At 50.0% G+C, this 12,858-nt stretch overlaps 1 protein-coding gene across 3 annotated transcripts in view; it reads left to right on the top strand.

Moving 5' to 3' along the window:
- The first annotated feature begins 6,391 nt into the window (after positions 1 to 6,391).
- Positions 6,392 to 12,858, top strand: part of Abcc8 (ATP binding cassette subfamily C member 8) — a 74,424-nt gene continuing 67,957 nt past the window's right edge. For all 3 annotated transcript variants that reach the window (XM_036185062.1, XM_036185070.1, XM_036185079.1), the window contains exons 1-3: positions 6,392 to 6,614; positions 7,902 to 8,043; positions 12,034 to 12,155. In XM_036185062.1, the coding sequence (XP_036040955.1) occupies positions 6,467 to 6,614; positions 7,902 to 8,043; positions 12,034 to 12,155 (412 nt within the window). In that variant the 5' untranslated portion in view covers positions 6,392 to 6,466. The remainder of the gene's footprint in view (positions 6,615 to 7,901; positions 8,044 to 12,033; positions 12,156 to 12,858) is intronic.

Genomic DNA, 12,858 nt, shown 5'->3' on the forward strand with positions numbered 1-12,858 from the left:
TGCTCCTGCAGCCCACGTCCCTGCCACAATGCACTGGACCCTCAGATTCTTCCTCCCTTATGTGGTTTTTGTCACAGCAAATTAATTAAACACAGTACAATGGATACACAGTGAATTTTGCTTGTGTTTTTAACCAGCCCATTATTGGTTGGGATTAGTGGAAAGATTCATTTTCTGAACTGCCAGCTATCCCATTGTTGACATTATGATCATGAGGATGCCCTCTGCCATGGTTGCTAGTCACCCAGTTAGCCACACAAAGGCCTAAGCAACATCTGCACCAGAAGGGCCATGTCCACCCTGCCTGCCTGCGTGAGGATCCAGAACCCTCAATCCAGGTCAGTTTTTGTTCTGCCAGAGGATGGTTGCAAATTCTCAAAGCGGGGTACCCTTGCCTAGAGCACGCTTTGTCTTTGGCCTTTCAGTCTGCTGCAAGAGAAGGGGCAGGACCTCTGGAGTGAGCAAGCCCAGAGACCTGCCCCTCACTGTACAGACACATGCCTCTTTCCCATCCATAAAGGATGCCACAGAGTGTGTGCTCCTCCATGCCTGTGTCTGGAAGAGATTTCCTTCTCAGTGTGCATCTCCCTTCATTCTCTGGGATTCAGTGCAGCCCTGGGAAGGACAACACCATGCATTTTGCTTGTGTTTCCACTGGCCCTGTACTGATGAGCATTTGAGGTGATTCCACAGTTCTGAGATGATTCAGCTATAGAAAAATCTTGTCATGCCTCCTTGGGCAGCTGACACCATGCTTTTCAAAAGAACTCTCAAACCCACGTGTCAGGCAGTGAACTATGTGGTCTCACTTTAGGGATAGATGGGGCAGGGGAGTAGACATTGGTCACTGGCAGCTGCACCATATGTGTCCCTGAGGTAAACAGGTCCCCAAGACTGCAGACTAAACACTCTTCTGCCCACCTTCAACTCTCTCCACTAGAACTTCATGGACCACATCTTTTATCTATTTGAAGGGCCCAGGAGAGGCAAGTGTGGGGTTGTAGTGGACACTGAATGACCACAGAGAACATGCCTCCCACACATGCAAAGCTTCTTTGTACCAGAGATCTCATCCCAACCCACTTGGCTTTTTCTTTCCATTTAAAAATGATGAATTTAAAGCTCAGAAAGGTGACTGCTCCCAAACCACACAAGAAGTTGAGGCAGAGTCAGAACAGGGAATCCTGTGTGGTCATACGCTGCGTCACAATGGGGATATGCTCTGAGAAATGCCATTGGGTGATACCATCACTGAGCACACAGCAGAGCTGTGGCGACTGATATGAACTGAGATGCCTCTGACAGCAGTAGGCAGTCTAGCCTAGTATGGTGCCCCGTTATGGGTGCAGTCCTCATCTGCTGAAAATGTTATACATCCATGACTGACCTACTGAGAGAGACAATACGGCTGAGCATGTAAATGCACAAACAAAAAATGCGGAGAAAAAGAACAAAAGAAAAAATCCAACCTAGGGCGGGAAGGTTATTATGAGTTTGAAGCTAATCTGAGCCATACAGTGAAGGCTATATACCAAGATCGCATCGATGATGATGATGGCGATGATGATGACGATGATGATGATGATGATGATGATGATGATGATGATGATGACGATGATGATGATGACGATGATGATGATGATGATGATGATGATGACGATGATGATGATGATGGTGATGATGATGATGATGATGATGATGATGGCGATGATGATGATGATGAGTAGAAGAAGAAGAAAGGAATGACAGAGCCCACGGCAACAGAGTGGATACATACAGGCATTTAAAGCATCACATCCATAGGCAAGAGCAGAAAGAATATGCATGTGGACCTCACTTTCTTGTTCTCTTAGTGCTCAGCTAGCTTTCTCTACTCCTATACAGACCAGGGCCCTGCTCATGAGGTAGTGTTGCCCACAGCACGCTGGGTCCCCCTACATCAATTAGTAATCAAGACAATGCTGGGTCCCCCTACATCAATTAGTAATCAAGACAATTACCCACAGACATGCCCACAGGCCAGCCTGATGTAGGCAATTCCTCAACTGAGGCTCTTAATTGATTCTAGGTTGTGGCAACTTGACAACTAAAAACTATCGGGCACTGGAGAGATGTCTCCGTGGTTAAGAGCACTCCCATGGGGGCTTTTATACAGCCCCTGAGTTCTGTTCCCAGCAGCACCCATGCCAGGCAGCGCACAACCACCAGTGATTCCAGCTCCATGGGATCCAAGTTCTATTCTGGCCTTTGCTGGCACAAGCATACATCTCTCTCTCTCTCTCTCTCTCTCTCTCTCTCTCTCTCTCTCTCTCTCTCTCTCTCTGTGTGTGTGTGTGTGTCTGTCTGCCTGTCTGTCTGTCTCTTTCTCTGTGTGTGTGTCTCTCTCTGCCTCTCTCTCTCTGTCTCTTTTTTTCTGTGTGTGTGTGTCTATCTCTCTCTGTCTCTCTTTCCCTCTCTCTCTCTGAAGGAAATCAAGGGGATACAAATTGCAAAGGAAGAAGTCAAAGTATCACTATTTGCAGATGACATAATAGTATACATAAGTCATCCCAAAAATTCTACCAGGGAACTCCTACAGCTGATAAACACCTTCAACGAAGTGGCTGGATATAAGATTAACTAAAACAAACAAACAAACAAACAAAACCCAACAGTAGCCCTCCTATATACAAACGATAAATGGGCTGAGAAAGAAATCAGGGAAACAACACACATTTTAATAGCCACAAATAATATAAATATCTTGGTGTAACTCTAACCAAGCAAGTGAAAAACCTGTATGACAAGAACTTCAAGTCTTTGAAGAAGAAATTGAAGAAGATATCAGAAGATGGAAAGATCTTCCATGCTAATGGATAAGTAGGATTAACATAGTAAAAATGGCCATCTTACCAAAAGCAATATACAGATTCAATGCAATCCCTATCAAAATTCTGACATAGTTCTTCACAGACCTCAAAAGAACTATACTCAACTTCATTTGGAAAAACAAAAAACCCAGGACAGCTAGAATAATCCAGTACAATAAAAGAACTTCCAGAGGCATCATCATCCCTGATTTCAAGCTGTACTACAGAAAAATAGTAATAAAAACTTCATAGTATTGGCATAAAAGCAGACATATTGATTAATGTAACTGAAGCAAAGACCCAGAAGTAAATCCATATGAGTATGGACAGTTGATTTCAAAGAAGCCAAAATTATACAATGGAAAAAAGAAAGCATCTTCAACAACTGGTGCTGGCATAACTGGATATCTGCATGTAGAAGAACGTAAATAGATCCACATATATCAATCACCCTGCACAAAACTTAAGTCCAAGTGGACCAAAGACCTCAACATAAATCCAGATACAGTAAACCTGAAAGAAGAGGAAGTAGGGAATAGCCTTGAATTCATTGGCACAGGAGAAGACTTCCTGAACAGGACACCAATAGCATAGGAACTAGGATCAACAATTAATAAATGGGACCTCACAAAACTGAAAAACTTTTGTAAGGCAAAGGGCATGGTCAATAGGACAAGATGGCAACCTACAGAATGGGAAAAGATTTTCACCAACTCCTCATCTGATAGAGGGCTGATATCCAAAATATATAAAGAACTCAAGAAACTAGACTTCAACAAACCAAATAATTCAATTAAAAATGGGGGTACAGATCTAAACAGACAATTCTCAACTGAGGAATCTCAAATGGCTGAGAAGCACTTAAAGAAATGTTCATTATCATTAGCCTTCAGAGAAATGCAAATCAAAATGACTCTGAGATTCCATCTTACACCTGTCAGAATGGCCAAGATCAAAAACACAGCTGACAGCTAATGCTGGCAAGGATGCGGAACAAGGGGAACACTCCTCCATTGCTGGTGGGAATGCAAACTTGTACAGCCACTTTGGAAATCAATATGGTGGTTTCTCAGAAAATTGGGAATTGATCTACCTCAAGGCCCACTATACCACTCTGGGGCATATACCCAAAGGATGCTCCACCATACCACAAGGACACTTGCTCAACTATGTTCATAGCGGCATTATTTGCATGAACAAATAATGTTCATACAAATCTGGAAACAACCTAGATGCCCCTCAACACAAGAATGAATAAAGAAAATGTACACAATGGGGTATTACTCAGCTGTTAAAAACAATGACATCAAGAAATTTGCCGGCAAGTGGGTGGAACCAGAAAAGGGAATCCTGAGTGAGGTAACCCAGACCCAGAAAGACAAACATGGTGTGTACTCGCTTATGAGTGGTTATTAACCATGAGACCCGGAGAAGCTAAGTAACGAGGAGGGCTCAAGGAGGGAATGCATGATTCCCACTGTGAAGTGGAAATAGAATAGACATTGCCTGTGGATGGGGGGTCTGAGTGAGGGGTGGGGGTGGGAACAGAGGGATCAGGTGGGGGAGGATGGAGGGAGAGAGTCCTGGGAGAAACAACTGGATTGGAGGGAGGGCATCTCTGGGACAAACTAGAAACCTAGTGCAATGGAAACGCTCAAGAATCTATATGAGAGTGAGCCTAGCTAAGACTAGGGAGCCCACCTCTCATACTGCCTGGAGGGCCAGGACCCAGAGGCTGGATGGCCCAGAGACCTTGGTTAGAACCAAACACAACTGACAAAAAAACAAGTCAATGAAATGATTCCTAATGATATTCTTCTGTACTCACAGATCATGCCTACCTCAACTACCATGAGGGAGGCTTCCTCCAGCAACTGATGGAAACAAATGCAGAGACCCACAGGCAAACATCAGGGGGAGCTCGGGGAGTCCTACAGAAGAGGGAGAGGAAGGATTGTGGGAGCCAGAGGAGTCAAAGACACCCAGGAAACCCACAGAATCAACTGACCTGGGCTCCTAGGGGCTCACAGAGACTGGACTGCCAACCAGGGAGCCTGCAGGACTGACCCTCTGCACATAGGTTACAGTTGCATAGCTTGGTCTTCTTGTGGGACCCCTAACAGTGGGAGCAGGGGCTGTCTCTGGCTCTGTTGTCTGCTTTGGGACCCTTTCCTCCTACTGGGTTGCCTCATCCAGCCTTAGTAGAAGAGGAGGTGCCCAGTCTTCCTGCAACTCCATCTGCCATGGCTGGTTGATACCCACGGGAGGCCTGCCCTTTTCTGAAGAGAGACAGGAGTGGAGGGGGGTGAAGAGAAGGGGGTTGGGCAGAACTGGGAGGAGGGGCAGGGACTGTGGTTGGGATGTAAAAAAGTAAGAAAGTTTTAAAGTAGATATATTTCATAAAGATAAAAGATGAAAGTAGTTTTGCCTAATGTAAGTGTTTAGTACTTTGTGGTGTGTATTATGCAAGTAATATTGCCACTGTGTTTCCATGGGGGATTTTTTCCAGGATGTCTACTAGACACCCAAATCCATGGATGATGAAGTCTCATCTATAAAATAGCATTATATTTGAATAAAACTTGTGGGAGTGTGAGTGTGTGAGTGTGTGTGTGTGAGTGTGTGTGTGTGTGTGTGTGTGTGTGTGTGTAGTCACAAGCGCAGAGGAGCTGGATTTAAGGCTAGTTTCCCACTGGCTAGCAAGGAGATCTTGAGCCAGTGTGGGGGACCACAGAGAGACCCCAGCTTGTGGCTTGTTTTCATCTTGACACAAGGACAGAGAGTCTGAGCTTGTTTCCCACCCTCACCCTCCCACAATAGGATGTTTTGTCCAAAGCTGTGATTTACCAGATGTCTTGAGTACTAAGGAGGTGTTTACACTTGACTGTATTTTGTACCTTGAACCATGATGTCCTTGAAAGGAGGAGGTCTTTTTGCCCCCCTTTGCTTTGGGTATATAAAGGCTGTGAGTAATAAACTCAGGAGTCTGTGGTATCGACCCAGAGCCCTCCCGAAGCTATCCTGTGTCTCTGTCTTTTTCGTTTACCTCTATATTTCATAGCTATCATTTTTCAATTCCACACACCACCCGCTTCAGAACCCTTCCGTAGGCCAAGCGGGACTGACAGGTCAGTCATGTAATCACCTTGCTTTCATTTTGGGAAAGATCTACAGGCTGTGAGGTCCCTCTGCGACCTCGTGAGCCTGAGACACTTGGAAAATTCCCAAGCACTCTCCCTAAATTCAAGTTTTTCGGTTTCTCTGGACCCAATCCGGTGCGGGCTTGTGCTACTCTGTTCCCATGGGGACCCCCCCTGATCTCCGTACATCAATCGGAGCCTTGCTCGGGCAGATTTACTTTCGGGAATCCCAAATCCACGTGCTTCATCTTGGCTATGACTCCCACTCAGACACCCTGAGCACCCAGCTCTCCAGCGCGTTGGGTGAGACCCCACCCTCACCCCACCGGAGCCGCAGGCGGGGCGGGATGGGGCGGGGCCCCGCGGCAGGTGGGGGCGGGGCGGGGCGGGGCCGGCCGTGCGGGAGCGCTGGGAGCTGCGAGGAAGAGAGGCGCGGGAGGCGCGCGGATCCCGAGCCGAGTCCGTGCGCGCGCCGCCATGCCCTTGGCCTTCTGCGGCACCGAGAACCACTCGGCCGCCTACCGGGTGGACCAGGGCGTCCTCAACAACGGCTGCTTCGTGGACGCGCTCAACGTAGTGCCGCATGTCTTCCTGCTCTTCATCACCTTCCCCATCCTCTTCATCGGTGAGCGCGCGCCGCCGGGGAAGGCGGGAGGGCGCGCGGGGGAAGGACGCGCGGCCCGGGGGTGGGGGGAGGTGCGCGGTCCTGGAGGTCCCGCACCGGCTCACTGGTCTCCCTAGGTCCTCTGCTCTGCGTCTCCGCCCTTGCACCTTTCCCCCTCCCACCACCCCCATTCCTGAGCCCCCGCCAAACACGATGGGCACTCAACACTCTAGGGATCCCCAAGTTTTACCACCGTAAGGTCTGACCCGGGATGGGGCCCCGCACGATCGGGGAAGGTCGTGAGGGGGTTGGCCACACCCTGAGTGGTGCAGCGGCAGGAGCCGGGCCACCCCTTCCCTAGGCCCGCGCTGTCAGCTGTCACCGCCACAGCTGGACTCAGAGGGGAGCGCAGGCTGGGGAGGTTGTTGGTGAAGGCCGGCAAGCCCTGCGCTGTCCCAGCGTGGCCGGACTGTGGGCAGAAGCCTCTCCTGGGCCCGTGATCTAGTCCACGCTGGACTAGGAGATAGACTTTGGGTGCCGGTACCCCACCACCCCACAAAGTGTGGAGTGCAACTTCTCCGGGACTGTGGATCGGATTTAGCAACCCTACCAGCACGCTTGCCAGAAAGTGGTCTACAAAGTTGGGCTCCCAAGTCAGGACAATCCTCTTCTCTCTGGTTGCTTTCTCTCTGGTTGCTTCCTCTCCTAAGACCTTGACTTTTCCCGGCCAATCAGTTCTGTTCACAGAGGATGTTAATGCGACTCCTCAACTGTTCATATACTTTAATTAAGAGAAACAGCAAATCTTAAAAATTCTTTGGGGAAGAAAGTCGAGGGGCCATCAAACTGAATTAGTAAGAAGTTGCTGAACCGGGCTACCCTGGCAATCCCAGTTCTTGGGAGGTGGAGGCAGGGGGATCAGGTAGTTTAAGGTCATCCTCAGCTACATAGGAAGTTCAAGGTTAGTGTGGTCAACATTAGACCTTGTCTCAAAAATAAAAAGCTTCTGTAAAAGGAAGTTGCTAGTTACTGACAAAGATAAATGAGTAGCTAGAAATAGAAAGAAAATATGCAAAATATGCAATATATGCCCATATGTGTATCAGAAATGAAACAGAATGGATAATCTGTCACACAAGAGGTCAGTGTGGTACCTGTTTAGGACGGTGCTGCGGGTCCTGGCTTTATACTAAGATGTTAGTTCGTTCATATGCTCAGCAGTGAGGAAGTGGGATTGGTATGCACTCACCCTATCCCCACGGTGCACCTCTTCAGGTGGCCTTCCTACCTTCTGCATCTCTCCCGCAGGATGGGGCAGCCAGAGCTCCAAGGTGCACATTCACCACAGCACCTGGCTCCACTTCCCAGGGCACAACCTGCGCTGGGTGCTCACCTTCATCTTGCTCTTTGTCCTTGTGTGTGAGATCGCGGAAGGGATCCTGTCCGATGGGTAAGTGAGCTACTGAGGACTGAGTGGATCCGCCCCAGGGGAGTTCTGAAGAAGCCAAGGAGACCCTGCCTGTGCCTGCTCCCATGCCTTACACAAACCAGCACCATGGCTATTAGATCCCACCGCCCTTTGCCTGGTGTGAACTGTGCCAGACCCTAGACACACACGAAACCCAGCCAGGAGGGTACAGAGAATGCGCATTTCTGTACCAGTTTCTTGTAAAGCCATTCTAGAGCCTGTCAGGGTGCCCCAGCTGCTGTGGAAAATTTCTGGTCTTCCTCAAGAGTCTGAAGTAAGTAAGAAGACAGTTAAGCATGCCACTTGTTCTTACTGAAGGCTTTCCCTGGGTTCTCATTCACTCACAAGATTCAGTCATGCATCTCTGGGCACTCCTGTTTGTCCCAGTCCAGTCCCACCTGCCTCTACCTCCATTCTTCGCCCCACACTCAACCCTTCCCCACCTCTCCTACGGATCGGACTGTATGCTCAAGTTTCGGTTCGCAAAGCTGTCAGAAAGATTCCATGGATGTCTGGTGAGCTCTTAGGTGTTGGTCCTTTTTGTATTCACAGTGCAGGGCACACACAACCTCTGCAGACATTTATTGAATCTCAGAAGGATAAATAAAATCATACCACAGGGGCATGGTCTGGGAGGAGAGGAGAAGGCAGCATTAGACAGGTTCCGTGGTGGAGGGAGCCTTGGAGCTGAGCCCCGGAGGATGACAGGTGTCAGAGGAAGGAGTTAAGGAGGGGGAGACTATGGCACAGGAGCAAGAGGGACCAGAAACAGGTGGGCTGGGCCGACGGCAGAGGTGATAAGCATGATTTGGCCAGTCATGATTTGAGACCCGGAGGAAAGCTGTGTGTGTGGAGATGGCCTTGGAACTGAGACTAGCCGTCAGGGGCAGGAGGCATGGAGAAGGCTAACGCAGTTGACATGTGGAAAGAGCCATGGGACTGAGCCTGACAATCAGATGTGGGGCTCAAGAGGAGGCGTCTGGATGGCAGACTGCCTGAGTTGGATATGACTCTCGGTTTTGAGCCCAAGAGAGACATCCTCAGCATGCACTCCTGAGGGAGAGGCCAAGTGTGTGTTGGTCAAGTCAGAGGCAGACGAGTGAGAGGCTAGGAAAGAGATGACCACAGTGGGAGATGCAGTGTATCCGCATAAAGCGACAGGGGGGTGGGGGCATATGGGGCAGCCATCTTTAAGACAGGGTGGAGGAGTCAGTGAGCCTCAGGGACTGTTTCAGGAGCTGATGTCACAGTTGTGGGTGGACATTGGGCTGGAGCATCTGAGGTCCGGCTCATCTGAGCTGTAATTAGACACTGTTCAACACCGCAGCTGTCCCCAGGGGGCGGGATTTCTGTCCTGCACCTCCTGCTCCTTAGTATCCTTGCGTCCAATTGCCTGGATGAGGCATTGGGTTCTGCTGCTGATCAAAGTCTTCCAGACCAACAAGAATACCATAAGGCATGCCTATGCTTAAGTCACCAGGGACCAGTCTGTACCCGCTCCTCAGGACCCTTCCAAAGTGTCACTGAATACTGAGGAAAGGGACTTGTAATACCCCTGGGTTATAATTGGCTGGGTGGCAGGAACACACCCCACCAAAGAGGAGTCAGCCCTGGACAGTACCAGCTGTGGGAACTGTATGGCACTCCGCCTTTTCTGTCTGTGGAAAAATACTGGGGCCCTCACTTGCCTGTTTGAGGAGAGTGAAATGGGAAATGCACAGGGTCCAGAGCGCAGCCACAGAGCCTGGAGCAGAGGATGTATGCCCAGGACATGGGGATTGGAAGGAAGTAGCCCAGACACCCACTCCCACTGCTCTCCGCACCCCCACCATGCACCTCGGGCCCACTGCCTGTGTCTCTTCCAAGGCATAAGGCATGTCTCTAGCTGGACACTGGGCTCCTGGTCTGTGGGGAGGACATCCCTGAGTCAGCAAGTGTGAGGAAGGAACAGATGGGTGAAGTCATAGACCTGCCCTGTGCCTCCCCATTTCCCCACTGGCCTGTGGCATGTGGGACCAGAGCTGGGTAAGACAACAGTCTTTAGCTGGCATCTGACTTAGGCTCAGCCACATTTAGTACTAACTGAGGCATCTTCAGTCTGTAGTGACACTGCCTCCTCAGGGGCTTGTGCCTGTGCAGGATCCTGTTAATTCAGAGCAGCCGAAGCTGCAGGGTAACGAGAAGAGGGGGGTGGAGCATGGGGAGCACATGGGGAGAGTGTTTCCCCAAATCACCAAATTTCTTTGCTGTTTCATTCTGAATCACTCAGTAAAGCATTTGAGATCTATTATAACGGATACTGTGGCATAATTGTTCTAATTATAGTTAATATTAAATTTACTTCAACATTATTTCTAGTACAGAGGCAAGAGTTCTGAAATCCCCTCTCCCTGGACAGTGATTTTCTGTCCTCTGCCTTTGGCCATTCGCATCTCCTCTGTTAGCAAGACCTTTTTCTGAGAATATAAAGGCAGAAAGAACATCACTAAGACCCTCATTTAATGAGATATCTAGAAAATGACCCTCTCTGGTTGATTTTGCAGTTTGGTAATCTGCAGGGACTCAGTCTTACCCCACCGTCTGCCACCCCTTCCTCATGAGCACAAAGTGGCTGCCCTATGTCAGGTATCCCGTAAGAAGGAAGGGGCAAGCTTGGAAAGGTGTGTTCCACCCATGCCTCTTCCTTACGGGGAGGTCATGTTCTACAGACTTGACTTTAACACCTCAGTGGCCAGAATTGCGTGGCCACCCTCAGACCAACCCCAGGCAAAGGAGTATGGAGTTGGTAGCACACGTAAGCTGGCCACCATCTCTTTCTTAGGGGCTGGATAATTTGTGGTTCTTCGTCAGGCAGCAAGGGGAGGAGGCTGTTGGGTAAACAGCCCATGCTGCCTCCATGCCTACGCTTGGGTCCCTCCAGGGTCCCCAGACTCCTGGCATGGTGCTCTTCTCCATATGGCGGGACTCCTCTGATAAACAAATATTTGTCCTTCAAAGCCCAACCTGGTTCCACACCCTCTGGGGAGCTTCCCCTGGTTGCCCACCCTGTCCTTTGCCCTTCCTCGGCCTTCAGGCCATCTGGAGCAGCCCTTCTGTGGACTGTTGAGTCAGATAGCAGCTCTGGTCTTTGCCTGTGCTTAGCTTCTCCAGGGTAAGGGCACTTGGCCTGCTGGAACCAGCAGTAGTATAAGCCAGGACGTTACTGAGGCAGGAGGCTGAAATGGACCCTCTGGGGTGGAGAGGGTTCCTACACTGCTGGTGTAGAAAGAACAGGTTGGCCCATGCTAGAGAGGTTGCTGGAGGCCCTGTTGGGCCTTTAGTGCTGGGCTGGGCTGGGTCTGTGTTTTGCTGTCTGTAGGAAGAGCATGATCAGGAAAGCTAGGGCAACCCTCCACACTACCTGGCTGAAGGCTGGGAGGAGACCCTGGCTCCAAGTGTGGATTGATGGTCACCATGCCCTCCTCCTGCCAGCACAGAGGCCTTTGTGAGTCAAAGCAGGAGGGCACCATCTAGTAGTCTCTGCCCCCAGCCCAGAGGAAGAGGGCAAAGGCATGGGTTTGGGCATGTGACTTAGTCAATCTGTGCCTCAGTACCCTTTGAATAGGGTGACTGGGTGCCCACTTCATGGGGGCTTCATTATTCATCAGGTACTTAGAATCATGTTCAGCATGGGGCAGGTACTCAGCAAGCGTAGGTCACCATCAGCATTATTAGTACAGTGCCTGCAGATACTGCCAATGCTTACCTGAGCTGCTCATGTTAAATGGGGCTGTTACTGAGTGAGTTGGAATGCACAGAATGTTTGGGATAACATCTGGGAAGAACTACCAGCATATGGGCATCCAGGCCGTGGTTATCCGAGGTCCTACTGTGTGCTGAGCAGTAAGCATAATAAGACCTGTGCTGCTCTACTAGGTGCTAGCCACATGCACATCCTCTCTCTGATTTTCTCTCTTTCTTCTCCCATCACAGGGTGACAGAATCCCGCCACCTCCACTTGTACATGCCAGCTGGGATGGCGTTCATGGCTGCCGTCACCTCTGTGGTCTACTATCATAACATTGAGACCTCCAACTTCCCCAAGCTTTTGATCGGTAAGGATGGGAAGGGCCTTTCTTCCTTCAGCTAGCATTTACTGAGCACTTACTCCAGGCACTAACCCAGGCTAGGAATCAGAAATAAAGAGAAGGTCTCTGCCTGCCTCCGTGGAGCTTGTGGTCTGGAGAAGGAGACAGACGGGCAAAGATGGTAAATTAACCAAGGAGCAGGTGCTGAGGATGCTGTGGGGGAAAGCAAGCTGGGTGCAGGGAGCAGAGTGGTGGGTGTAGTTGTTTGTACAGGGTGCTCGGGGAGACTCCGAGCAGCGTCAGCCTGCAGAGGTCATCTGACCTGACTGTGTGCCTGGCAGTGAAGCCAACACGGCCAAGCCCAGTGAGCAAGGCCACCTGTGGAAATCTGGAGTCTGACCACCAGGGGAAAGGTCACTGAGATGCCCCCCCCCGGGGGGAGGGGGTTGAGGAGGTAGGGGCAAGATGTGCATCAGGGTTTCAGGCATGTTGGATTTGAGATATCATTGGACTGTCAACTCCAGGGTCAAGTGTGCAGTTAGGTAAATCAGGTGTTTGGGGAAACGTGGGGTGGCAGATGTGTTCAGCAGATGTGGGTTTATGGATGGCATTTAATGCCTGGGCCTGGAAGAAGTCTCATGGGAAGCAGAGAAAGGCCTGAGGCTGGCTGACTCTTGGACACTCAGGAAGGCGTAACCGCTTGCGACTTCTGACATGAATGACTGGGGTT

Source organism: Onychomys torridus, chromosome 1 (genome assembly GCF_903995425.1).
Source record: "Onychomys torridus chromosome 1, mOncTor1.1, whole genome shotgun sequence".
In the NCBI taxonomy this organism is placed as follows: domain Eukaryota; kingdom Metazoa; phylum Chordata; class Mammalia; order Rodentia; family Cricetidae; genus Onychomys; species Onychomys torridus.